The sequence below is a fragment of the Rattus norvegicus genome, chromosome 15, assembly GCF_021556685.1.
Source record: "Rattus norvegicus strain SHRSP/BbbUtx chromosome 15, alternate assembly SHRSP_T2T, whole genome shotgun sequence".
NCBI classification, from domain to species: domain Eukaryota; kingdom Metazoa; phylum Chordata; class Mammalia; order Rodentia; family Muridae; genus Rattus; species Rattus norvegicus.
Genome location: NC_141548.1, coordinates 56,776,664 through 56,802,500, shown reverse-complemented (window position 1 = coordinate 56,802,500; position 25,837 = coordinate 56,776,664). Strand labels below are relative to the sequence as shown.

General features: G+C 44.6%; 1 protein-coding gene across 1 annotated transcript in view; it reads left to right on the top strand.

Annotated features, from left to right (window-relative positions):
- The window catches only part of Cby2 (chibby family member 2), a 101,575-nt gene that overhangs the window by 62,337 nt on the left and 13,401 nt on the right, over positions 1 to 25,837 (top strand). Inside the window, exons 2-4 of the mRNA XM_087586432.1 lie at positions 7,841 to 8,091; positions 8,655 to 8,743; positions 16,994 to 17,136. Of these exons, the coding sequence (XP_087442558.1) occupies positions 17,107 to 17,136 (30 nt within the window). The 5' untranslated portion in view covers positions 7,841 to 8,091; positions 8,655 to 8,743; positions 16,994 to 17,106. The remainder of the gene's footprint in view (positions 1 to 7,840; positions 8,092 to 8,654; positions 8,744 to 16,993; positions 17,137 to 25,837) is intronic.

Here is a 25,837-nt window from a genome sequence, read left to right as displayed (position 1 = left end):
TATTCTCCTCCTCTTTCCTAAGCGTTAAAGCAAATTTGCAGTTGAGTTTCAGATATTCTGAAATCGTCTTTTCTGGCATTCATTGGTGGTGCCCCAGTAGAAACAAATGCTAAATACCATCTACATTGCTTATACAGCCAGATAAGTCTTGAAACAGTGTATGTGTGATGTGTATTTTTCCTTTTTAATTTCTCTTCCTCCCTCCCTCTTCCTTCTTTTCCTTCCTTCCTTCCTTCCTCCCTCCCTCCTTCCCCACCCTTCCTTCCTTCCTTCCTTCCTTCCTTCCTTCCTTCCTTCCTTCCTTCCTTTCTTCCTTCCTTCCTTCCTCCCTTCCTTCCTTTCTTTGACTTTGGCTTTGCAGTCTCCCCTGACCAGACTTAGAAACCATCTCACTTCTTTTGGTTCTCGAAGTTTTCAGTAAACCACTCCCCCTGTGTTGATGCGGCCAGTGTTGCTTGGGGTCATACTTAGAATTTTTACAGCTGCAGGCAACTGTGCTTTCTCCGGAGTTGAGTGAATGGCATCTGATTTCAGGATTTTTCAAATGTTCTTTGCTGTTTGGGAAAGCTTGAGGAAAGATAGTTCTAAACCAAGGGTCTGGGAGAGGACTCAGAGGTGTGTGCTCCACGGAAGTCCTGGGAGATGTGACCAAAGCCTCTTCACCCCAGGTAGGACATCACCTGAAAACAGAAAACCTATCCCACCCAAAGTAGCTTGGTCAACCAGAAATCTTACTGGGGTGACTTACCAGAAGTGTGGGTGATGGGTTACAGTACAGCTGTAGCACTGAACAGTGCACCCCTGCCTGGTGATGTCTCTTGGAGCTCCCTGTAGAATTTCAGATGGTTCAGCCAGTCGAAGGGTCTCTTGTCCCAGCAGTTGTTAGGGCTGGGAGGGGCCTTGGGAATCTTTTAAGTTTCAGGAGCTTCTGGAGACTTCCGCTGGTTATCTCTCCAGCCTTAACTAAATGTCTTAACGCTGAGGAATCAGTGACAAAGCAGCATACTTCAAAAAGTCAGACATAAAAATCTCTTGGGTAGCAAAAGACAATGTTTCAGGTCAGGGAGCCTTAGAACCTTCCAGAAGAGGAATTTACCTTCGAGATGAGCATCTGCCATCACATAAAGGGAAGGAGAAAACCCATTACAGAAGGCAGAGTAAAGGGTGGTAGACTGGTGTCTTAGTTAGGGTTTCCATTACTGGGAAGAGACACCATGACCAAGGCAACTCTTATAAAGGACAACATTTAATTGGGGTTGGCTTACAGTTTCTGAGGTTCAGTCCATTATCATCAGGACAGGAAGCATGACACTGAAGGGGTTGAGAGTTCTACATCTTCACCTAAAGGAAGCCAGGAGCAGTCTGTCTTCTGAAAGGCAGCAACGAGGAGGATCTTAAAGCCTACCTCCACAGTGACACACTTCCCCCAACAAGACCACACCTACTGTAAAAAGGCCACATCTCCTAATAATGCCATTCCCTGGGCCAAGCATATTCAACTGGATTTGGGGCCTCCCTCTCCTTTAGATAATTAAGTTCTGAGTATTAACAGTTTTCAAAGGATGAGGGGCACATCATTACTTTTGCCAGCATCAAAAACAGACTCCCAAGTAAGCAGAGCTAACCAGGGAAGGGAAGTGCCTTTTTGCAGAATAGCTCCGTTATCTAAGGCCTACACTGCCTATTCTGTGTTGCTGTAGAACAGTGTGCCCTGGGAATGACACAGCAATGAGTGTCTTGAGATTCGATCAGCTGTGCTTACCCACAAGAGACTGTCAGGAGGTCAGGCATTTCTTTAGTGGCAGTGGTAATGGTTTGTTCTTCCCAGCCTTCTTCTATCCTTTCTCTTTATGTGTGAGCACTCACTTGTATGAAGATTTGGTCACTTATTGAAACTGAGTCTTAGCAGCAGGAAAAAGCCAGTGTGTGGAATCTCTCACTTGCTTCAATCACCTCTGAGAAGCTGGAATGGGCAGGAAAGCAAAGGATTGTTCCAGAAAAGCCTACAGCTGTTCGTTGCTGCTGTCAATAAAGATAATTATAGTTAAAGAGCCCCGTCCCCCAAGGAGTTCAGATACTTCACAGATACTGTCTCACTGACCCCATAACAAGAGTGCAACACAGAAGACCACTCATCATTTTACAGATGGAGAACTTGGGGGCAGTGACTCTCACCGGGAGCAGGTTTTGGTGAGGAGGCTTTCTGTTCTTCGATGTGACATGCTAATCATCTATCTTAATGAAGAGGCCACCCCCAGATCCACCTTTCTCAGGAGGGATGTCCACACAGGGAAGTCTCAGAGACTGGCTCTTCCAAAATAAAAAGCCATTGGTTGAAAACCCATTGATTTAAAGGTGATTTTGTTCTCTATAAACATTGTTCTTTCTGTGTCTCTGTGTCTCTGTCTCCCTCCCTTTCTCTCTCTCCCTTCATCCCTCCCTCCTTCCCTCTCTCTTTCCATCTCTCCCTTCCTCATCCCTTCCTCTCTCTCTCTTCATCTTTCTCTCCCTTCCTCCCCACCTCTAACTATCTCTGTCTCATGACTTGCTATAAAAATTATATCCAAGGAAAGTTAGAAGAACAAAGGCTAATATTGCATAATGGCCATGAGACAGGGGACAAGATAGAACAAAGATGGTGGAAAACATGAGTTGTGAACTCTATCACAGTAAAAGAGAGCATTGAGTTCTGTGATTCCTGAAAGTCGACGATGGTGTGCATGTGATAAAATAAAATATAGGAAGCCAAGGGAGTTCAGGTGTGTGAGGTCAAGTGAAAAAGCAAGACAGCAGCAGAATGAGGGTTGATCATGGAGAGTGACTGTTCACTCAAAAAACATGTCCTCCCCTCCTCATCCCTCACTTGTTAGTGGAAGGGGGAACGAGGTTAAAGTTATCAGGGCAGCTTTGCAAGGGGCAGTGAAAGCAGAAAGCTCTGAGAGGCCACTTGATGTCTGGTAGGCAGGAGACCACAGAGGGGACATTTTTGTCTCAGCCTGAGCTTCTGTGATATTAGGTGAAGGAGGAGAGTCCTCTGGTTTTGGGCATCCCAGTCTTCTCCCTAATCTACAGTTTTACTAGTAGATAGTTCACCTTCCTCCTGGGCTGCAGCATGCCCCTGGGCTTTGATGCAGAAGTTCCCTCTGTTGCTGAAAGTAATTGGCTTCTTGTTAATCGGGGTTACTCTGAGTAGACAAACTCTCAAGTGTCTGAGGGTGGTGTTTTCAGAGGCTTAGCCTTTCCAGCTATAGAAAATGTCTGGCAGGTACTACCAGCTCTCTTACACATAAGTGTTGTCCCAAAGTGCAGACATTCTAGAACAGCTCAGAGGTCTTGACTATTCCCTTAAATACTCTGTGTGAGCAATTCCCATCCCAGATACATTTATCCCAACATATCTTCATTTGTAGTAAGTATGTGTATAAGAAATTTTAGCAGCTACAAGAAAAGGAAAAGCTTCACACACGTTACCTTAATAATATCACTCACGCCATTGCTGCCCTTTTAGCTGGGGTTAAACACAACTTGATTTTAGTAGCTGCTGATATTTCTGGCTCTTAAAGACCTATGAAACGAAAATGAGGCTTTAAAAGCTTTGCTGTTAATTGCTGCTGACTTAAGTTTTTTTTTTTTTTTCTCTTTAAACACCTTCATGCTGGCATGTAATTTAGAAAATCAATCTGTGAGATGAATCAAAATATGGGTCTGAAATACTCGTGGTAATTACAGAAGGCCCTAAGAGACACCCTGGCACAGACAACAGTAGAGGGGAGAAGAGTACTGTGGCAGACTGCAGGGCAGTTGGGGGATCCCGGGGATGTGGTGTGGCTGGGGCATCAGCACAGCTAGGTTCTTCCTGGGTGTGGGAGAAAGGCTCTGTCTAGTAGGGTTGAGGTGCTTTTCCCTAGTCTATAGCATTCGAATGTCCTCAAAGGCCATTTCTATCCAACAGAGTGCAAAGCCAGGATGTGTAATAATTGGAGATGATATTTCCTCCTAATGTCAGCCACTGTGTTGGTAAAAATGACCTTACAGTTCAGGGTCTGGCAGCCCTCCACAGGCCTGCATGTTAAGGTGTGCAGCTCAACGTGGAGCTACTGGTAGAAGGTGGTGGGATATTGAAGAGGCGGGGCCTAGTGGTAAGGCTTAGGCGCTGGAGGTGTGTCCTTAAAGGGAGTTCGGTGATGCTAGTCTCTTCTTTTCCTGTGTCATTTTGTACTGCTTCCGGGTCACCATGTCTTGTCACATGACACACTGCCGTTAGGATGAAATAACCTTTTCATGGGGCTCCAACCATGTGAAGTCAAGATCCCAGACAGTCTGAAACTTCTAAACCCAGGAGTTGTGACATGACACCGCTTTCCTGTTTTAAGGTAGCTATGTCTGTGGTCCTGATATCAAATCTGGTGCTTGAAATATTATAAAAAGCACAGACCGGCCTTGGGTCACATCGCTCCTTCTAGACCTTTTTACTGCTTCTTGGTCCATTTTACTACCCACCGTTCTCACTATTACCCAAGTTATATCTTGCTACCAAACCTCATACCTTTTATATAAATTTTAGACTCTGCCTTTCCTCCCCAAGGGCAGAGTTTGGCTCTTGGGAAGCCAAAGAACCAATCTTTTATGAGTAAATTACAGTTTCGCAAACACTTCACATCCTGATTCAGTTTCTGTGTATCTATGACACCAATATTTCAGTAATGAAAATGAGGTTTGAATGAAGTGAGGACCTGACCTCTCCAAAGTGTGGGTGAGGAGAAGGTGTTTCTTGGAAATAGGAGGGAGAGTACAGCCAGAGGGAAGAGTCCGGAGAGGAAATGGTACACTGAACATGGGCAGCAGACTGAATCAAGCCACGAGAAGCAGGGATTTATGGGAGGCCTGGGGAGTGGGGCCATGGGGAAGAGAAAGAGAGGGAGAGGAGGGAGAGAGGGAGGGGGAGAGGGGAGGGGGAGGGAGGGGGAGGAAGGGAGGGAGGGAGAGAGAGAGAAATGAGATGCTGAGGAAAGGGAAGCAAAGCCCTAGGCTGGAGAGGTTTAGGGTAGGGTACAGGGTATGTAATCCAGGATGACTTTGTAACACGCACTTGCTGAGAGAGACACCATGCATTTTGGTATGTTAACAGGTGCCAAGTTAGCCATTTGATACTTTGGAAACTGACAAGGTTGGGAAATACTTTTGTAGGCCGTGAAACTCTTACTCAAGAAAGTAAGGGGCCATTTCTTAGGTGAGCACGTATTTGGTTAGACGGTTTGCTAATATTTGGGGGCAGGGCATGAGGACGTTGAAGAAGTTAAATGGGCTTGGTGGCCTGTCTCACTAACCTATCAGTTGAGAGCAGGGTTGGTTAAACTCAGAATCGGCAGAGGAGTAAGTCATTCCAGCCCAGGAGTGAAATACTTCAGAACATCCAAGATTAAGCAAAGCACAGAAGCATGCATTTAACCTCAGCTCTCAGGAGGCAGAGAAAGTGGATCTCTGTGAGTCTGAGGACCAGCTCGGTCATTTAGCAAGTCCCAGACCAACTAGGACTACCCCATCTCAAGAAAGAAAGGAAAAAGATGAAAAAGGAGAAGGAAGCAGCCGATGACAAGGAAGAGGATAGTGATGATGGTGGTGAGGAGGAGGGGGAGGAGGAGGAGGAGGGGGAGGAGGAGGAGGAGGGGGAGGAGGAGGAGGGGGAGGAAGAGGGGGAGGGGGAGGGGGAGGAGGGGGAGGAGGAAGAGGGGGAGGAGGAGGAAGAGGAGGAGGAGGAGGAGGTGTTTGCTAGCATTCATTCTCTGTGAGGACCGTATTTTCCCCACTGGTGTTTTGGCCTTTCTTTGGTTGAGCAGGTTGACTGATGATTTCATGGTGTAAACTGACATGCTGCCATGGGGACGAAACCGAGCAAGGCACAAATTGCTACATGCAGTCCCAGTCTCCCTTATAGGGCAGTCCCCACCTCCCCTGCCTCTTAGGCAAAGCTGACTTTCTCTAGCCTTGTCATTTTCTGTCTAGGAAGTCTTTATTTATTCTCAGGACAGGGTTATTTGGGCGACTGACCTCGTATTTAACATCAGTCAGAGACGTATCGACAATTAGCGAGTTTCAACAAATCACGTAGATAAATACCAGCTCTTGTAGCCCCATCAGAGCATTCGAGCAATGCAGCATTCTTCCAGGTATTAAATTAGCACCAGCTTTTAGAAATCGAAGGAAGACATATACAGGAAATTACCAAGCCATAACTCTAATTTCCCTACCTGGTAAATTGCTAAAACAATCAATAGCACAGACAGTCTGGAAGCCACCTTGGGAAACTCTAGTGATGTATGTGCTGTGGTCCTATGATGGAGGGGATGGGCAAATGGAGGCCCTTCTCAAGGGGGACACTGGAGGCTGCCATGGTAACCACAGCAATGTACCCACCCGCTGCCTCTGGCCAGCAGATTTGAAACGTATTGGTCTGGTTGGAACCAGCGAAGGGCAGTATTCACAGAGGGGTTATATGAGGTTTCTCTCTGGTGGGTCGCATGATCACGTGTGTTCAGGCACATGGATTTTTCAGTGCTAACAGTGGCCATTGACAGAGTCTCTGCTGGGCAGACAAGCATTACCCTTGATCCAAGAGTGAATCAGGTTCACTAATTACCTTACTCTTTGCCCCTCTCTGGTCACTCATCTTTTCATTGTCCCAGGTCTATAGTACGCTGCTAGTATTTTTAAACATTAAAGGCTCACATTTTCACACTGAACTTGCTTTGTGCTACCCAGTCCCTAACAGCTGGCCTGGCACCCGGCAGTGTCCGTTCTCCCAGCATAGTGGTGGGCAGATGGTCAGACCCCGTGGCCTATGCATTCATGTAGATCAAACAGTTTGGAGAGGTCTTTCTCCGCCCTTTAAAAATTCTCAGGCTCTCATGTAGGCTGCCCTTTATGGGCAGGTGGGTTGCACACGGTCAGGCTCATACTCTGTGTCGATGCCTGTGGTTAAGGGTAACAGCTGAACGACAGTTGGAGACTCCTTTGGGCACACCATCCAGAAGGCTCTGTGGAGTAATGTTGCCATCACTGCAACTCCAGCCAGAAAACCTGCTTTCAAACTTCTGAACTTCTAAGTCTATTTGACCTTGGACAAATCACATCTCTTTGAGCCTGATTTCCTAGTCTGCTAAGTAGAGATGATCTTCCTCTCACTGTGTGGGGCTGGAGATGGAGTTCAGTCGGTAGAGTTCTTACCTAGCAGGCTCAGGGCCCTGGATTTGGTCTTCAGCATTGAAAAGATTTTGTCATGGGAAAATGTTGGCATGTTATAGGAGTTCTATAGACACCAAGTGCTTTTTGGTTTAAACTTGATCTTTTGAACACTTATTCCCTATCTCCTATAATGCTGTTTTAGGGGACTATGGGACCTGAAAGGAGTGGGGCCAGCTGGTGGAAGTAGGGCGTGAGCCTCTGAAGAGTCTCCTCAGCCCTTGCTTTCTGCCTCACTTCCTGCTTCCTGGTCTGCTACGATGTGAGCCACCACCATCCCACACTCCTGCTACCATCAATTGAGCTGCTCCATTGAGCCTTGATGATGGACTGAAAGCCCCTCAAGTTATGAGCCCACATGAATTTCCCCTCCCTTAGTTGTTTCTGTCAGGTGAGGCTAAGGCAAAAGTAACACATATACGTCATCTGGTTTCTGGGGTGACCTATTGCAGGCTGAGGCTAGGGAGGCAGCTGCACCAAGTCTTGCGAAGTGTATGATGTTCAAAGACTCACAGGAGCGAGGGGTGTGTCCTGTCTCAAGTGGACTGCAGACACCGCAGAGAGGAGCATCGTCTTCGGTTCCTCATTTCTCTCTGTACAGGTGGCACTGTGGTGGCATCTGCCATCTCTACGGGCACATCTCATGGCCTCAGCCTAGTTCACAGGGGCTGGAGAATGTAGTCCCTGGCCAGTTACTACCCAGCAGTGTCCTCAGGCTATGGAGGGACAAGAATGTTCATTCGTGCTGATGGCCTTTGCTGGCCAGTCTTATGTCACCTTGACACAAGCCAGAGTTATCTGAAAGTCGGAAACGCCGATTAAGAAGAGGCCTCCATAACATCCAGCTGAAAGGTATTTTCTTAATTAGTAATTAAAGGGGGAGGGCCCAGCCCATTGTGGGTGGGGCAACCTCAGGGCTGCTGGCCTTGGATTCTACAAGAGAGCAGGCTGGACAAGCCATGAGGAGTAAGATAGGAAGCAACACTCTTTCCTGGCCTTTCATCAGCTCGGGTCTCCAGGCTCCTACCCTGTTTGTGTTCCTGCCCTGACTTCCCTCACTAATGGATTGGTACCTGGAAGTGTGAGTCAAACAAACCCTTTCCTCTTCTGGGTGCTTTGGTCCCCGTGTTTGCATTAGCATCATACCACAGCATTCTAATCAGGACAGTACCGTTGACAAAGAAGCAAAGGTAGAAGAATCCTGGCAGAAGGAAAGGGCTGTGGACAGATGATGGGGATTAAGGAAAAAGAATGGTTAACAAACCCAATTTTCTTGTTATTATAAAAAAAAAGGAGAACCGTCCTTCTTCAGTACCTGACCCCTTAGCCCCTGGTGTGTGAGTGCTTTTAAAGTCCACTCTCTGACAGAAACTTAAGTGCCTCTTGACAACCATTTGATTTCTCATTTGTTGTAGGTGGCATTTCATCACGAGAGGGACACAGATATCGGCTACAGTGGGCTATATCGATAGAAAGGAGTTTTTGCCCTGATAGGATTTGTAAGGTAGGCATATTTTCATTTCCATTCATCATGCTAAGAAATTGATAAGAGGCATTTAAAAGCTCTGGCTCAAGGCCACATGGAAGATTAATAGCCTAGCAGTGAACAGGACCCAGGAGTTCAGCCACACCAATCCATTTACTGTAAAGATCAGCACACGCTTCCTAAGCCAGTGTCTGCAGTCACGGGCAGCCTTTCTGCTACCCTGCCCACATTTACCAGTTGGCTTCTCTGTTGCTCGGATAAAACAGTGACCAACAGCGACTCGAGGAGGAAAAGTCTTATTTCTGCTTTCAGCTCACAACTCCCGCATTAAAGGAAGCTGAGGGCCGGAACTCAAGGCAGGAATGTGGAGGCAGAAACTGAAGCAGAGACCCAGAGGAATGCTGGGTACTGGTTCGCTCAGCCTTTTATACTCATTAGGCCCACTTGCCTAGAGATGGCACTGCCCATAGTGGGCTGGGTCCTCCTACGTATATCAGCCACCAGAAGACATCCCTCAGTCATGCCCACCAAGCACTTAAGGTTCTCCCTTCCAAGGTGACTCGAGTTTGGATCAAGTTAACACAAATCTAAGCGGCACACTGTACAAGAAAATAAGTAAATGCCATCTATATCACCACCTACTCCCTCTCAAAAATTGTGTGTGTGTGTGTGTGTGTGTGTGTGTGTGTGTGTGTGTGTGTGTATACATATATGTGCCCATGCATGTGGAGGCCGTACTACAATTTTGGGTGTCATTCTTCAGGAATGCTGTTCACCTCGTTTTGAAACTGGTTCTCTTCTTGGCCTGAACTTCCTCCCAGAAACCCACCTGCATCTGTCTCCCCAACAATGGGGTTGTAAGTGCACACCATCACGCCCTGCTTTCTCCTATGGGTTCTGGGAATCCTTGTGCCTATGAAGCGAGCACTTTACTGACTGAGCCCGCTTTTCATTCTCTCCCCTTCAAAGTTTTGTTAACCCCGGGTGCATTAACTATGAAAGTCCTTTTGCAGAAAGCAGTGTGGCTTTTAGATGTGTGGTGTAAGTGAACACTGTGAGATCTTTCCATTTTCTTACTTAGGAACTATCACAGTACACTGCTGGACCCAGAACTTGCAGTAGTAAGTACACGTCAGGTGTGGACTGGATGTTTCTCGGGCTGCCTCTTGGCATCTCCGCGTGTGTAAAAATATGCATTCGTAGACTCAGTGCTTCTCTATCTGTCCTCGCTGTGGCAAGTTGAGTTAAAATGAAATTTTCCTTAATGATGTAGGTGAAAGTAGTTTCACGGAATCAATTTCAATTTTAAGAGTACCTTGAGGATTCCTGGGAGTTTGTGAGTTTTACTGTATTGAATTAATAGGCATGTCTGGTGCTAAGATTCTAGAGTACAGACTGTCAGGGGTATTTTTCCCCCTTCTTAGTTTCACTTCAAAGATCATAATGGGAAGAATGATCTTTAAATGAAACCTCCAAATGACATGATTGCCACTGAGCAGTCCTCTTGCTAATGTAGTCTGGCTTAGCCCCTGGCACCGTGACAGGGCACGGGTTGAGAGTCTGGCTGCGTGTGAAGGGTTTTCAAGGAATTAGGCCTTTCTTTGGGAGTGATTACTTGCATTTTTGCAAGGACAATAATGATCAATGTTTAAATCTTGTTCTGAGGCTCAGCTGTCCTCAGGATTAATCTTCAAGAGCACAGTTCTTTCTTTGATAAATGCCTTCTCAGTGAGGATACTATAATTGCACCAAATGCAATCACTTTATACAGGATTCTTAAGTGATTGGGCCTCATTGGGCTCGATTGTGTGCTGAGAATGGTTCAGTGACCCCCTTTGAAGTCTTTAAGGTCATTTGTAGGTCATATAAAATTGGGTGATCCTATATTGGTTGTTCATAGAATGCACTGAAGGTGAATTTTAAAAAAGAAATATATATATATATTTTAAGTTCTTTATTTACTGATTCTTTTTGAATTTCAAATCATGCACCCCAGGCCCAATCATTCTCCTCTCCCCTCACCCTTTGAAACCTGCCCCCAAAATAAGACACACAAGCAAACAAAACATAAAGCCTAGAAAACATCTCAACATGGAAGCTGTAGTGTGCCAGTGTGTCCCACGCTATATCCCTCTGTCCACACATCTTCACTTCCAATTCATTGCAATGAGTCGTTAGTCTGGTTTGAGATCTCTGGCTTCTGTGACACCCACAATATTGGATCCTCATCAGGACTCCTCCCAGTTATCTTGTTGTTGCCCTGTGTCACGGGGATCCTGTAGGTTTGAAACCGCAGGACTGGTAAATTTTGGGATGGGCCAATTCGGAGCCTTGAATCTGGGTCTGCCTGGTAAGCTGAACCGGTCAGCCACAGCTTCTCTCTTATCTGCACTACCAGTTCTCCAGCACCGCTCTCACTAGGCCACCCGATGCCACCATCTGCAGGAGGCAGGATCAGCTCTATACCTATACCTTCAGAGCCAGCTCCACTGTGCTACCCAGTCAGGGTGGGGAGGTGGGGTGGGAATGGGGTGGGGGGCTGCTCCCAAGTGCTGCAGCGAGTGAGAGGCTGGGACAGCTTTTCCGATTTCACACCCTCAGGTCTGCCTCATCGGTGCTTTCCCATCAGGACAGCTCCACTGTGCTGCCCAGACAAGGTACAGAGTCCTCTCTCTCAAGTGCTACAGCCAGCGAAGGGACAAGACCAGCTCACCAGCTCTCATGACCTCAGGGCCAATTCTCCCAAATGCCACAGGTGGGGTGAAGGGCATCACCCTACACCCAAGACACTTCACTATAGACAAGGGCCAGCTCTCCCGAGCTCTCACCGTTGGAGCAGGGGGTGCAGTCCTACTGTGCTGCCCAGGTGAGACACAGAGCCAGCTCTCTGGAGTACTGCAACCAGCAAGTGGAAGGACCAGCTCTCCTGCTTTTATGACCCCAGGACCAGCTCTTCTGACTGACTCAGGGACAATTACACACAGCCCCTGAACATATCACCCCGGGTGACTGTTCTGACCAGAGACATCCCCATGTTCTCTAGTGGTAATATGGATCATGAACATTAACAGTAACTCCTGCTGCTGCCTAGTCATGGACACAGACATGGCTCTCAGTGGCAGTTCAGGCTGGGACCTCACCATGGCTCCAGGTGGCCAGGGTGGCTACTTATAACGGCCACTCCACCCTGTTCCATCTCTCTTCATGATGCTCAACCTCCTTCACTTCTCTCTCTTCTTCCCATCTGCCCACCACATACTCACACATGATGGTGGCTCCCACTGCAGGCTGGCCATGCAGCTGTTGGGGCCCTGGGTGACATCCTCCATCCATGCTGTGAGGTGTGGTGGCAAGTGAGTGTCTATGGCCCACCTGTACCGTGTGCACTTGAGGACAGGTCTGTGAGTGACACGGTGTCCACAGGTCTCTGTGTTTTTGCTCCTGTGCTGCAACTACCTGGATTTCATTTTTATGAGTCCTACGCATAAGACAGCGTTGGCCCCCAAGCCTGGTATCAAAGTAGGATAAACAAAGGCTGCCTCTGGAGTGTGGAAGAAAGTCTCCGTTTTGGTTGCATGCCTGCCTGGGTGCTGCCATGCTTCCTGCCATGACGATAATGGACTGAACCTCTGAACTGTAAGCCGGCCCCAATTAAATTGCTTCCACTTGCTTACTCTCTGGCTTCTTGAGTGTGATCAGAGGGAATCATGGACAGGCCATCAGAGGACAAAAGGAGAGTGCAGATAGACACATTGTCTGTTACCTCTTCCCTGCTGTGGCCTCTCTGCAAGCTAGCTATGCCTCAAAGATGGCGGTCTTTCCTATTCTCTTCCTCCAGGTTCTGAGAACCATTTCTTTCCTCTATTTTTGGTCTGTTAATAACTGAACAGGGCTGTTCCATAGTTTCCCTGCACTCCTACTCTTTTGTCTAGAATTGATTAACTAATTCTAGACTAATCTTAAATTGGGGTAGCCATTTGTTTTTGTCTCAGACTCTCAAAAGATCTAGGAAATACTTGAAAAATTGACCTTCCATGTCAGCCCTAGGGCTTTACTTCCTTGCTTCTATAGAGTCACATCACAGGGTCCAGAAGTCTGACTGCAGCATCCTCTTGGGATCAACAGGAAGCATAGTGAAAATTGAAATAAATTATATGAGGAGGGTATGCACCATGAGACTTTCCAAAGCTGTGGCTCTAGGAACCCAAAGCCAGCACAGCTACCTAGAGCATAGAGCAGCATGGTGCTTGCCCCTTAGAATCAGGGAGAAGGCAGCTACTGAAACCAGGAGAAGAGTTTGGTAGTCATGTACCTCTAGAGGAGAAGTCACTAAATGAAGACACGTCCAGGTCAAAGAGATCCCACATGGAGAATGCGAGGGAGTTATAGCCTTGCTTCACTCTGGTCCTACCTTCTTAACCCTTCCCAAGGCTTCCTTCAGATGAACTGATTCGGAAGCTAGAGGGTCAGGCCACCTACTGTGCACAGGTCAGGGTTGTGGGACAGGGAGGTGTGGAGAACTGATCTGGTTATGCTGGTGGAAGAGATATGGTCCAGAGTCAAAATCTATCTTCGTTTCCTTTTGAAATGTATGCGAAATCCACAGCTAAGGGGCTAGACAGCTGGCTCAGTGGTTAAGAGCACTGACTGTTCTTGTTGTGGACCCAGGTTTGAGTCCCAGCACTCACATGGTGTTTCACAAACATTTATAGCTCTTGTTTCAGGGAAACTGACACTCTTCTGGTCTCCCTGGGCACCCAGAACCATGTAGTGTATAAGCAGGTCAAACACCCATATACATTAAGTAAATGCACACTGTCTTAGGGTTTACTGCTGTGAAGAGACACTATGACCAAGGCAACTCTTATAAGGACAACATTTAATTGGGGCTGGCTTACAGTTTCAGAGGTTCAGTCCATTATCATGGCAGGAAGCATGGCAGCATCCAGACAGATATGCATCTTGATCTGACGGCAGCGAAAAGGAGACTCTCTTCTACACTCTGGGAGAAACCTGAGTATAGGACCTCAAAGCCCACCGCACAGCGACAACCTTTCTCCAACAAGGCCACACCTCCTAATAGTACCACACCCCATGGGCAAAGCCACACTCACACACACACACACACAGACACATAAACACAAACACACACATACAGACACAGACACACATAGACACACACACAGACACACACACAGACACACACATACAGACACACACACAGAGACACACCCACACACAGACACACACACAGACACACAGACACAGACACAGACACACACACACAGACACACACACACACACACACACACACACACACACACACACACACACACACACAGGTTAGGAGAAGGACTGGGTCCAATGGTCTACTCATTCTCTTCAAGGTGACTTGCCAAGCCTGCCGAGTCTTCCAGTTATCCCAGGCCCGAATGACAGGACTTTGATGATCTTTTAAGAGGGTAATCAATATCATACAATGGAATCTGATGGGGTTACAGGGTCTAAGAAGCCTACTCAGCTTTCATGAGGATTTTGGGATTTGAACTCTGGACCTTGCATGGCAAGCATTTTATCCACTGAACCAACTTCCAAGTTCTTGGCCAACATAAAAACCTCCCATAAAACTTGATACCAATTGCTTCAGAGAAGAAAATCAGCAGTTTTAATTTTTAAATAGCCTCCAGGCAAGTCTTCAAGTTTAACAACTTTGGCTTTTGACTGTTTCATCAACAGGATGTTGAATTGATCTTTCCTTGTCCAGTGTCTCTGGGTACGTGGGAACTGAGGTGTTGGAGGGCATTCTGTTGGTTCAGGATCTGGGACCCAGTCCTATTCTGACCTTTGACAGCCTCGTGTATTGCTTCCTTTAGCAGTGAAAGAGGCTCCATCAAAGCAATTTGTGAGCAGAGTCTCTCAGAGAATGTGTGAAACAGGCCACCAAGTGTGGGAAGAGAACAGCTTAGAAAATTCCTTTCTTTTTTTCATTTTTGAAAATGTGTATGGGTATTCTGTCCACGGGCATGTCTGTGTATCATGTGTGCACCCACTGCCATCCAAAGCCAGAAGAGGGCACCAGGTCCCCTGGAGCTGAAGTTACAGATGGTTGTAAACCATCATGCAGGTGCTGGGAACTGAACTCAGGTCCGATGAAAAAGCAGCCAAGTGCTCTTAAGTAGTGAGGCCTCTCTCCAGTCCTATTTCCCATTGATTAAAAGAAATAGAATGAAACTAAGCTCTGTGAACCCAAAACTCAAGGACAGACACTAGCATGTCTGAGAGGTCTGAGGAGTGTTGAAGGGGCACGTCCTTGTGAACAGCAGGCTCTGTAAGATCGAGCAGGATGCCTTTCCTTTCGCGTGTGTGGTGTCGATGGTGGCAGTTTATCTCTCCTAGATACAGTAGGTGTAGGGATGATGTTATCTGGTCATGACTAAACTACTTATTCCAAAATGGACATGTGGTATAAGACTTCTGAGAGGTGATGGGTAGGTAGGAGACAGAAGGCCACAGTGGCAGCGTCTCTTCTAGAACATTCTCTTTTACAGTGAAGTTACTAGGAATTGTACAAATACAGATCTATCCTCACATTTTCCTCATCTAACGGTGTTGTCTTAGGTTACTGGCTAATAAGAATTTGAAGCCATCATAATTTTTAAAGATGCTATAAGGAGGTAGACTATATTTTTCAACAATCTAAATTATGTCCAATGCAATATTTTAAAATGTTAATAAATGTAATGGGAGGTGGTGTGTAAATGTCTCTTTTGGGTTTGTTACTTAGTAATGTGGAAGAGTGACATTTGTCCAGAGGAATATCTGCTCTTGCTAAGGCAATAAATACATGTGAAATGATGAATGGAAAAATAATCTAGTGGCACACTAATACACACTAATAAGTCCTAAGTTGATATATTTTTTTTTTTGGTTCTTTTTTTTGGAGCTGGGGACCGAACCCAGGGCCTTGCACTTCCTAGGTAAGCGCTCTACCACTGAGCTAAATCCCCAGCCCCTAAGTTGATATTTCTATTCCATACATCTTTCTGTAATTCCAGACTCTTACAAGGGACTTTTCTCTGGACCCTTATTTTTCCTCCTCTCTACAGTCTTTCGATGTCCAAACTCAATTCTGCATTTTCACCTTCATCTCCCCCTCCCTGCCCTCACCACTCCTAGAATGTGACCTTTCTCAAGTGCTTACCTTAGAGCTGTGTAGCACCCTGTCTCCTGTCTATCCTACCCTGTAGCTAAACTTCCAGTAAGTCCCATTGCTCTACATCAAACTGCTCCAGAGTCTGATTATCAGGTCTTTTTACCTTTACTGTGCACATCCATCTCTGACCTAGACTATTAAAATCAGTCCTTTGCTCTCACCTTACCATTTTGCTGCCTGTTCTCCACCGGGGCAGAGAAAACTTTTCTTATCTTTGTTAGGTCATGCATGTCTAATGCACACCTTCTAAGGACTTTTCCCCATTGCCACTCAGAAAAAAAGTCACAGCCCTCAAAGTCCTCTGTCACCTCCCTAGATTGCCCTCTGCTCTCTGCCTCTCTCGCATCCCTAACCCTCCCTCTGCCTCCAGGTACACAAGCTTCTGTGGTCTAGTCAATTCTTTAAGACTGCCCTTTCTGCTGGCATTCTTTTTGAAAGGTCAAGACAGTCTCACCCACTTCCTCACAGAGGCCTCTTCACTGCCTGTAACAGCTGGCCCATTGCTACCTCAATAAGCAGCTGAATTGGCCTGGTATTCCTGGCATCTAAAGTTGGTCATCCATTTATACTGGTTCCATATTTGTGGACTCAAGAGAGACACACAGAACAAAATATTTGGAAAAATTCGAGTCAGTGTTGAACATGTACAGAACTTTTTTTTTGTCATCCCTTAAACAATAAAATCTAATCACTATCTTCATTGTTTGGGGAACATAAATAACTCAAAGATGATTAAACCATAAAGATGTGGGTAGGTTAATTCAAACATGGTGTCATTTTGTGTTCATTTTTTATTTCATAAGCCACCATTTTATAAGAAGACTTGATTAAGCACACAGATACTCATGTCCTGGAAGTGATCCCCAGAAGATTTGGCAGGATAATTTGTATTTGAATTCTTAAACTTGTTTATCATTGGCCTTTCCTTATAGAGGTGTAGCTTTATAAAAATTTAATTTTGTTCATTACTTCCTCAGACTGTGAGTGGTTGGCTCATTCAAGATACTCAATAAGTCGTTCCTGAATGATTAAATGGAGTGAATTTTTATCCTTAGCTGCAAGGGTTGCTGATGGATGCCAAGAAAGCTTGGAAGAAACCAGTGATGGAAATAAACCAGGAAGTGGTTGCTGTACAGCTGTTTGGAATGCAGATGGAGCTTCCGCTTTGATGCTAGAACATGCAAGGCACTGCTGTTTGGTGAGTGAGCTACAGAAGGCATGCCAGAAGAAATACGTTCTCAACTGTAAATAACGTCCCTACTGGAGATGACCTGCTGAGGGAGCAGCAGTTGAAGATAGCGTTTGACTGTGTGTCTGGTTTGGCTGCAGTGAAAAGAGGATGCGGGAGGTCTATTGTCTTAGTTAGGGTTTTACTGCTGTGAACAGACCCCATGACCAAGGCAACTCTTATAAAGGACAACACTTAATTGGGCTGGCAAGTTCAGAGGTTCAGTCCATTAGCATTAAGGTGGGAACATGGCAGTGTCCAGGTAAATGTGAGGCTGGAGGAACTAAGAGTTCTATATCTTCATCCAAAGGCAGACAGAAGACTGACTTCCAGGCAGCTAAGACAAGGGTCTTAAAACTCATGCCCACACTGACACAATTCCTCCAACAAGGCCACACCCACTCTAACAAGGCCACACCTCCTAATATTGCCAATGGGCCAAGCACATTCAAACCACCACACCTCTGGGGTAGCATCCCTCAGGAAGTTTATTTGCCTTGCCTTTGTTTATTTAAAGTCATAGAGATTTATGTCTGGCCAAACTGTTGCCACAGAGCAGTTGAGGTGATATGTACAACACACCATAGCGTGGCATGAACGGAACCAACCTGCTTTTAAAAAGTGATGGGGTTGCATGAAATTCGAACATCTCTTTTGCCTCATTACAGAGAATGATCTGGAAGTCTCTGGTGCTACTGAAGGTTTTGCAGACTTCTCTTTTTGCTACAGACCAAGCACCATGTTTTCTGGCCTTTGTGGTGACAAGTGGCTGTGTATAGGGTGTTATCTCGTTTGTAAAGAAAGAAAATGTACTGTATCTCCTCCCACCCCCTATACTCTTTCTGGTATAACAATGAGTAGTGAGCTAAGAGTTTTTGTTTTGTTTTTTATTTGATTTTAATGTGTTTTTGAAAGAAAGAAAGATATCCAATAAAGATGGCAATCTGAAAATTGTGGTGAAATATATCTCCATCAATTTATGTACATCTTGCACTAAATAAATATGGAACAGCTATGTCTGACAGGAAAACATTAACAATTCTGTCTAAAACAATTTTTTTAGAACAGTTTTAGATGGGTTTTAATTTGGGTCAGAATCTCCTAATGAACATTTTTTAAATTGAGATTTTATTTATATGTAAGTGTACTGGCTGGTTTTGTGTGTCAACTTGATACAAGCTGGATTTATCACAGGGAAAGGAGCCTCCCTTGAGGAAATGCTGCCATGAGTCCAGCTGTAAGGCGTTTTCTCAATTAGTGACCAATGGAGGTGGGCCTAGCCTATTGTGGGTGGTACCATCCCTGTGTTGGTAGTGTTGGGTTCTATAAGAAAGCAAGCTGAGAAAGCCAGGGGAAGCAAGCCAGGAAGTAACATCCCTCCATGGCCTCTGCATCAGCTCCTGGCTCCTGGTTCCTGCCCTATGTGAGTTTCTATTCTGACTTTCTTTAGTAATGAACAGCAATGTGAAAGTGTAAGCTGAATAAACCCTTTCGTTTTAGTCAGTGTTCTTGTTTCTTGAAAAGTCCCTGTTTCTTGCTCACAATGTTTTGTGCAGGAATAGAAACCCTAAGACAGTAAGCTTCCTCCTTTAAAAGCATATAAAGCAATTTTTAGTTATTTCTAGAATTGCATATCCACTACCATCATTTAATTCCAACAATTTCACCTTTCCAACCAGTGAGAATAACCAACCCACAAGATGAGAAGTAAAATCCCACAGGGGAAACTTTGCCAGAATTTTTTGCATCCTTTGAGCATATGATTGAATATTGAATATTACAACTTAGAAGTCGCAGTCAATAATACATTTTTCCATTTAGATCTGCAGATCATTATGAGGTAGCCTCTTCAGGGATGGCAGCACTTAACTCAAAACTCCAACTAAACCGAACTTAGAATTTTATGCTTTTTTATTTCAACTGGTAAATTTCTATTGTTAATTTACCTTTTTAATGAAAACATAGGATTCTTTGGCATTATTGATGACTAAGATAAAATGGTACTATTTAAAATCGTATTTTACATTTATGCATTTGTTTGGGGTGGATTTATGCCATGGCACAGCAAACATGTATGTGTGTGGAGGTCAGAGGACCACTTACAGGAGTCCTGCTCTCTCCTTCAACCATGTGGTTAAACCTAGGCACCCAGGCTGTGCAGCAGACACCTTTACCCACGGAGCCATCTTAGTCCCCCTAAATCATATTACTTTAAAACAGTATTTCAATGATATACCCAGTGGTGACATATGCTTGTGATCTTAGTACTTCAAGGGCTAAGACAGGACAACAGGAACTTCAAGGCTGGCCTGAATTACATATGGACAGAACACCATAGTCTAGTTATAACATAAAGTCTAGTTATGCCGTTCTTGTTTATGTCATGGGCCACCAAGATCTCAGCATAACTGAAGCCAGGTTAGAGGCACCATTCTGACCTTAAAACACAACTCGGCAGCAGCTCTCTGCTCCCAAACCCTGTGGGAGAGAGACCCCACCGCCTGATCAGGTGGGCACTCCTGAGGCTGCAGAGCGGAGGAGACCACCAACACTGCCCACCCCTGCCCACATCCCTGGCCCAAGAGGCAACTGTATAAGGCCTCTGGGTTCCCGTAGGGGAGGGCCCGGGAGCGGCAGGACCCCTGCGCCTGAGACACTGCCGGAACCTGAAGGAAACAGACCGGATAAACAGTTCTCTGTACCCAAATCCCGTGGGAGGGAGAGCTGAACCTTCAGAGAGGCGGACACGCCTGGGAAACCAGAAGAGACTGCACTCTGTGCACATCCAGGCGCCAGAGGAAAACACCAAACGTCATCTGAAACCCTGGTGCACGGAGGCTCCCGGAAGGAGCAGCACAGATTTTCCCGGTTGCTGCCACAGCGGAGAGGACTTAGGCAGTACCCCACGAGCAAACTTGAGCCTTGGAACCACAGGTAGGACCAATTTTTCCCCTGCAAGAAACCTGCCTGGTGAACTCAAGACACAGGCCCACAGGAACAGCTGAAGACCTGTAGAGAGGAAAAACTACACGCCCGAAAGCAGAACACTCTGTCCCCATAACTGGCTGAAAGAAAACAGGAAAACAGGTCTACAGCACTCCTGACACACAGGTTATAGGACAGTCTAGCCACTGTCAGAAATAGCAGAACAAAGTAACACTAGAGATAATCTGATGGCGAGAGGCAAGCACAGGAACCCAAGCAACAGAAACCAAGACTACATGGCATCATCGGAGCCCAATTCTCCCACCAAAGCAAACAAGGAATATCCAAACACACCAGAAAAGCAAGACCTAGTTTCAAAATCATATTTGATCATGATGCTGGAGGACTTCAAGAAAGACATAAAGAACTCCCTTAGAGAACAAGTAGAAGCCTACAGAGAGGAATCGCAAAAATCCCTGAAAGAATTCCAGGAAAACACAATCAAACAGTTGAAGGAATTAAAAATGGAAATAGAAGCAATCAAGAAAGAACACATGGAAACAACCCTGGACATAGAAAATCAAAAGAAAAGACAAGGAGCTGTAGATACAAGCTTCACCAACAGAATTCAAGAGATGGAAGAGAGAATCTCAGGAGCAGAAGATTCCATAGAAATCATTGACTCAACTGTCAAAGATAATGTAAAGCGGAAAAAGCTACTGGTCCAAAACATACAGGAAATCCAGGACTCAATGAGAAGATCAAACCTAAGGATAATAGGTATAGAAGAGAGTGAAGACTCCCAGCTCAAAGGACCAGTAAATATCTTCAACAAAATCATAGAAGAAAACTTCCCTAACCTAAAAAAAGAGATACCCATAGGCATACAAGAAGCCTACAGAACTCCAAATAGATTGGACCAGAAAAGAAACACCTCCCGTCACATAATTGTCAAAACACCAAACGCACAAAATAAAGAAAGAATATTAAAAGCAGTAAGGGAAAAAGGTCAAGTAACATATAAAGGCAGACCTATCAGAATCACACCAGACTTTTCGCCAGAAACTATGAAGGCCAGAAGATCCTGGACAGATGTCATACAGACCCTAAGAGAACACAAATGCCAGCCCAGGTTACTGTATCCTGCAAAACTCTCAATTAACATAGATGGAGAAACCAAGATATTCCATGACAAAACCAAATTTACACAATATCTTTCTACAAATCCAGCACTACAAAGGATAATAAAGGGTAAAGCCCAACATAAGGAGGCAAGCTATACCCTAGAAGCAAGAAACTAATCATCTTGGCAACAAAACAAAGAGAATGAAAGCACACAATCATAACCTCACTTCCAAATATGAATATAACGGGAAGCAATAATCACTATTCCTTAATATCTCTCAATATCAATGGCCTCAACTCCCCAATAAAAAGACATAGATTAACAAACTGGATACGCAACGAGGACCCTGCATTCTGCTGCCTACAGGAAACACACCTCAGAGACAAAGACAGACATTACCTCAGAGTGAAAGGCTGGAAAACAATTTTCCAAGCAAATGGTCAGAAGAAGCAAGCTGGAGTAGCCATTCTAATATCAAATAAAATCAATTTTCAACTAAAAGTCATCAAAAAAGATAAGGAAGGACACTTCATATTCATCAAAGGAAAAATCCACCAAGATGAACTCTCAATCCTAAATATCTATGCCCCAAATACAAGGGCACCTACATATGTAAAAGAAACCTTACTAAAGCTCAAAACACACATTGCACCTCACACAATAATAGTGGGAGATTTCAACACCCCACTCTCATCAATGGACAGATCATGGAAACAGAAATTAAACAGAGATGTAGACAGACTAAGAGAAGTCATGAGCCAAATGGACTTAACGGATATTTATAGAACATTCTATCCTAAAGCAAAAGGATATACCTTCTTCTCAGCTCCTCATGGTACTTTCTCCAAAATTGACCATATAATTGGTCAAAAAACGGGCCTCAACAGGTACAGAAAGATAGAAATAATCCCATGCGTGCTATCGGACCACCACGGCCTAAAACTGGTCTTCAATAACAATAAGGGAAGAATGCCCACATATACGTGGAAATTGAACAATGCTCTACTCAATGATAACCTGGTCAAGGAAGAAATAAAGAAAGAAATTAAAAACTTTTTAGAATTTAATGAAAATGAAGGTACAACATACCCAAACTTATGGGACACAATGAAAGCTGTGCTAAGAGGAAAACTCATAGCGCTGAGTGCCTGCAGAAAGAAACAGGAAAGAGCATATGTCAGCAGCTTGACAGCACACCTAAAAGCTCTAGAACAAAAAGAAGCAAATACACCCAGGAGGAGTAGAAGGCAGGAAATAATCAAACTCAGAGCTGAAATCAACCAAGTAGAAACAAAAAGGACCATAGAAAGAATCAACAGAACCAAAAGTTGGTTCTTTGAGAAAATCAACAAGATAGATAAACCCTTAGCCAGACTAACGAGAGGACACAGAGAGTGCGTCCAAATTAACAAAATCAGAAATGAAAAGGGAGACATAACTACAGATTCAGAGGAAATTCAAAAAATCATCAGATCTTACTATAAAAACCTATATTCAACAAAACTTGAAAATTTTCAGGAAATGGACAATTTCCTAGACAGATACCAGGTATCGAAGTTAAATCAGGAACAGATAAACCAGTTAAACAACCCCATAACTCCTAAGGAAATAGAAGCAGTCATTAAAGGTCTCCCAACCAAAAAGAGCCCAGGTCCAGACGGGTTTAGTGCAGAATTCTATCAAACCTTCATAGAAGACCTTATACCAATATTATCCAAACTATTCCACAAAACTGAAACAGATGGAGCCCTACCGAATTCCTTCTATGAAGCCACAATTACTCTTATACCTAAACCACACAAAGACCCAACAAAGAAAGAGAACTTCAGACCAATTTCCCTTATGAATATCGACGCAAAAATACTCAATAAAATTCTGGCAAACCGAATTCAAGAGCACATCAAAACAATCATCCACCATGACCAAGTAGGCTTCATCCCAGGCATGCAGGGATGGTTTAATATAAGGAAAACCATCAACGTGATCCATCATATAAACAAACTGAAAGAACAGAACCACATGATCATTTCATTAGATGCTGAGAAAGCATTTGACAAAATTCAACACCCCTTCATGATAAAAGTCCTGGAAAGAATAGGTATTCAAGGCCCATACCTAAACATAGTAAAAGCCATATACAGCAAACCAGTTGCTAACATTAAACTAAATGGAGAGAAACTTGAAGCAATCCCACTAAAATCAGGGACTAGACAAGGCTGCCCACTCTCTCCCTACTTATTCAATATAGTTCTTGAAGTTCTAGCCAGAGCAATCAGACAACAAAAGGAGATCAAGGGGATACAGATCGGAAAAGAAGAGGTCAAAATATCACTATTTGCAGACGACATGATAGTATATTTAAGCGATCCCAAAAGTTCCACCAGAGAACTACTAAAGCTGATAAACAACTTCAGCAAAGTGGCTGGGTATAAAATTAACTCAAATAAATCAGTTGCCTTCCTCTATACAAAAGAGAAACAAGCCGAGAAAGAAATTAGGGAAACGACACCCTTCATAATAGACCCAAATAATATAAAGTACCTCGGTGTGACTTTAACCAAGCAAGTAAAAGATCTGTACAATAAGAACTTCAAGACACTGAGGAAAGAAATTGAAGAAGACCTCAGAAGATGGAAAGATCTCCCATGCTCATGGATTGGCAGGATTAATATAGTAAAAATGGCCATTTTACCAAAAGCAATCTACAGATTCAATGCAATCCCCATCAAAATACCAATCCAATTCTTCAAAGAGTTAGACAGAACAATTTGCAAATTCATCTGGAATAACAAAAAACCCAGGATAGCTAAAGCTATCCTCAACAATAAGAGGACTTCAGGGGGAATCACTATCCCTGAACTCAAGCAGTATTACAGAGCAATAGTGATAAAAACTGCATGGTATTGGTACAGAGACAGACAGATAGACCAATGGAATAGAATTGAAGACCCAGAAATGAACCCACACACCTATGGTCACTTGATTTTTGACAAAGGAGCCAAAACCATCCAATGGAAAAAAGATAGCATTTTCAGCAAATGGTGCTGGTTCAACTGGAGGGCAACATGTAGAAGAATGCAGATCGATCCATGCTTATCACCCTGTACAAAGCTTAAGTCCACGTGGATCAAGGACCTCCACATCAAACCTGATACACTCAAACTAATAGAAGAAAAACTAGGGAAGCATCTGGAACACATGGGCACTGGAAAAAATTTCCTGAACAAAACACCAATGGCTTATGCTCTAAGATCAAGAATCGACAAATGGGATCTCATAAAACTGCAAAGCTTCTGTAAGGCAAAGGACACTGTGGTTAGGACAAAACGGCAACCAACAGATTGGGAAAAGATCTTTACCAATCCTATAACAGATAGAGGCCTTATATCCAAAATATACAAAGAACTCAAGAAGTTAGACCGCAGGGAAACAAATAACCCTATTAAAAAATGGGGTTCAGAGCTAAACAAAGAATTCACAGCTGAGGAATGCCGAATGGCTGAGAAACACCTAAAGAAATGTTCAACATCTTTAGTCATAAGGGAAATGCAAATCAAAACAACCCTGAGATTTCACCTCACACCAGTGAGAATGGCTAAGATCAAAAACTCAGGTGACAGCAGATGCTGGCGAGGATGTGGAGAAAGAGGAACACTCCTCCATTGTTGGTGGGATTGCAGACTGGTAAAACCATTCTGGAAATCAGTCTGGAGGTTCCTCAGAAAATTGGACATTGAACTGCCTGAGGATCCAGCCATACCTCTCTTGGGCATATACCCAAAAGATGCCTCAACATATAAAAGAGACACGTGCTCCACTATGTTCATCGCAGCCTTATTTATAATAGCCAGAAACTGGAAAGAACCCAGATGCCCTTCAACAGAGGAATGGATACAGAAAATGTGGTACATCTACACAATGGAATATTACTCAGCTATCAAAAACAACGACTTTATGAAATTCGTAGGCAAATGGTTGGAACTGGAAAATATCATCCTGAGTGAGCTAACCCACTCACAGAAAGACATACATGGTATGCACTCATTGATAAGTGGCTATTAGCCCAAATGCTTGAATTACCCTAGATCCCTAGAACAAAGGAAACTCAAGACGGATGATCAAAATGTGAATGCTTCACTCCTTCTTTAAATGAGGAAAAAGAATACCCTTGGCAGGGAAGGGAGAGGCAAAGATTAAAACAGAGACTGAAGGAACACCCATTCAGAGCCTGCCCCACAGGTGGCCCATACATATACAGCCACCCAATTAGACAAGATGGATGAAGCAAAGAAGTGCAGACCGACAGGAGCTGGATGTAGATCGCTCCTGAGAGACACAGCCAGAATACAGCAAATACAGAGGCGAATGCCAGCAGCAAACCACTGACCTGAGAATAGGTCCCCCGTTGAAGGAATCAGAGAAAGAACTGGAAGAGCTTGAAGGTGCTCGAGACCCCAAAAGTACAACAATGTCAAGCAACCAGAGCTTCCAGGGACTAAGCCACTACCTAAAGACTATACATGGACTGACCCTGGACTCTGTCCCCATAGGTAGCAATGAATATCCTAGTAAGAGCACCAGTGGAAGGGGAAGCCCTGGGTCCTGCTAAGACTGAACCCC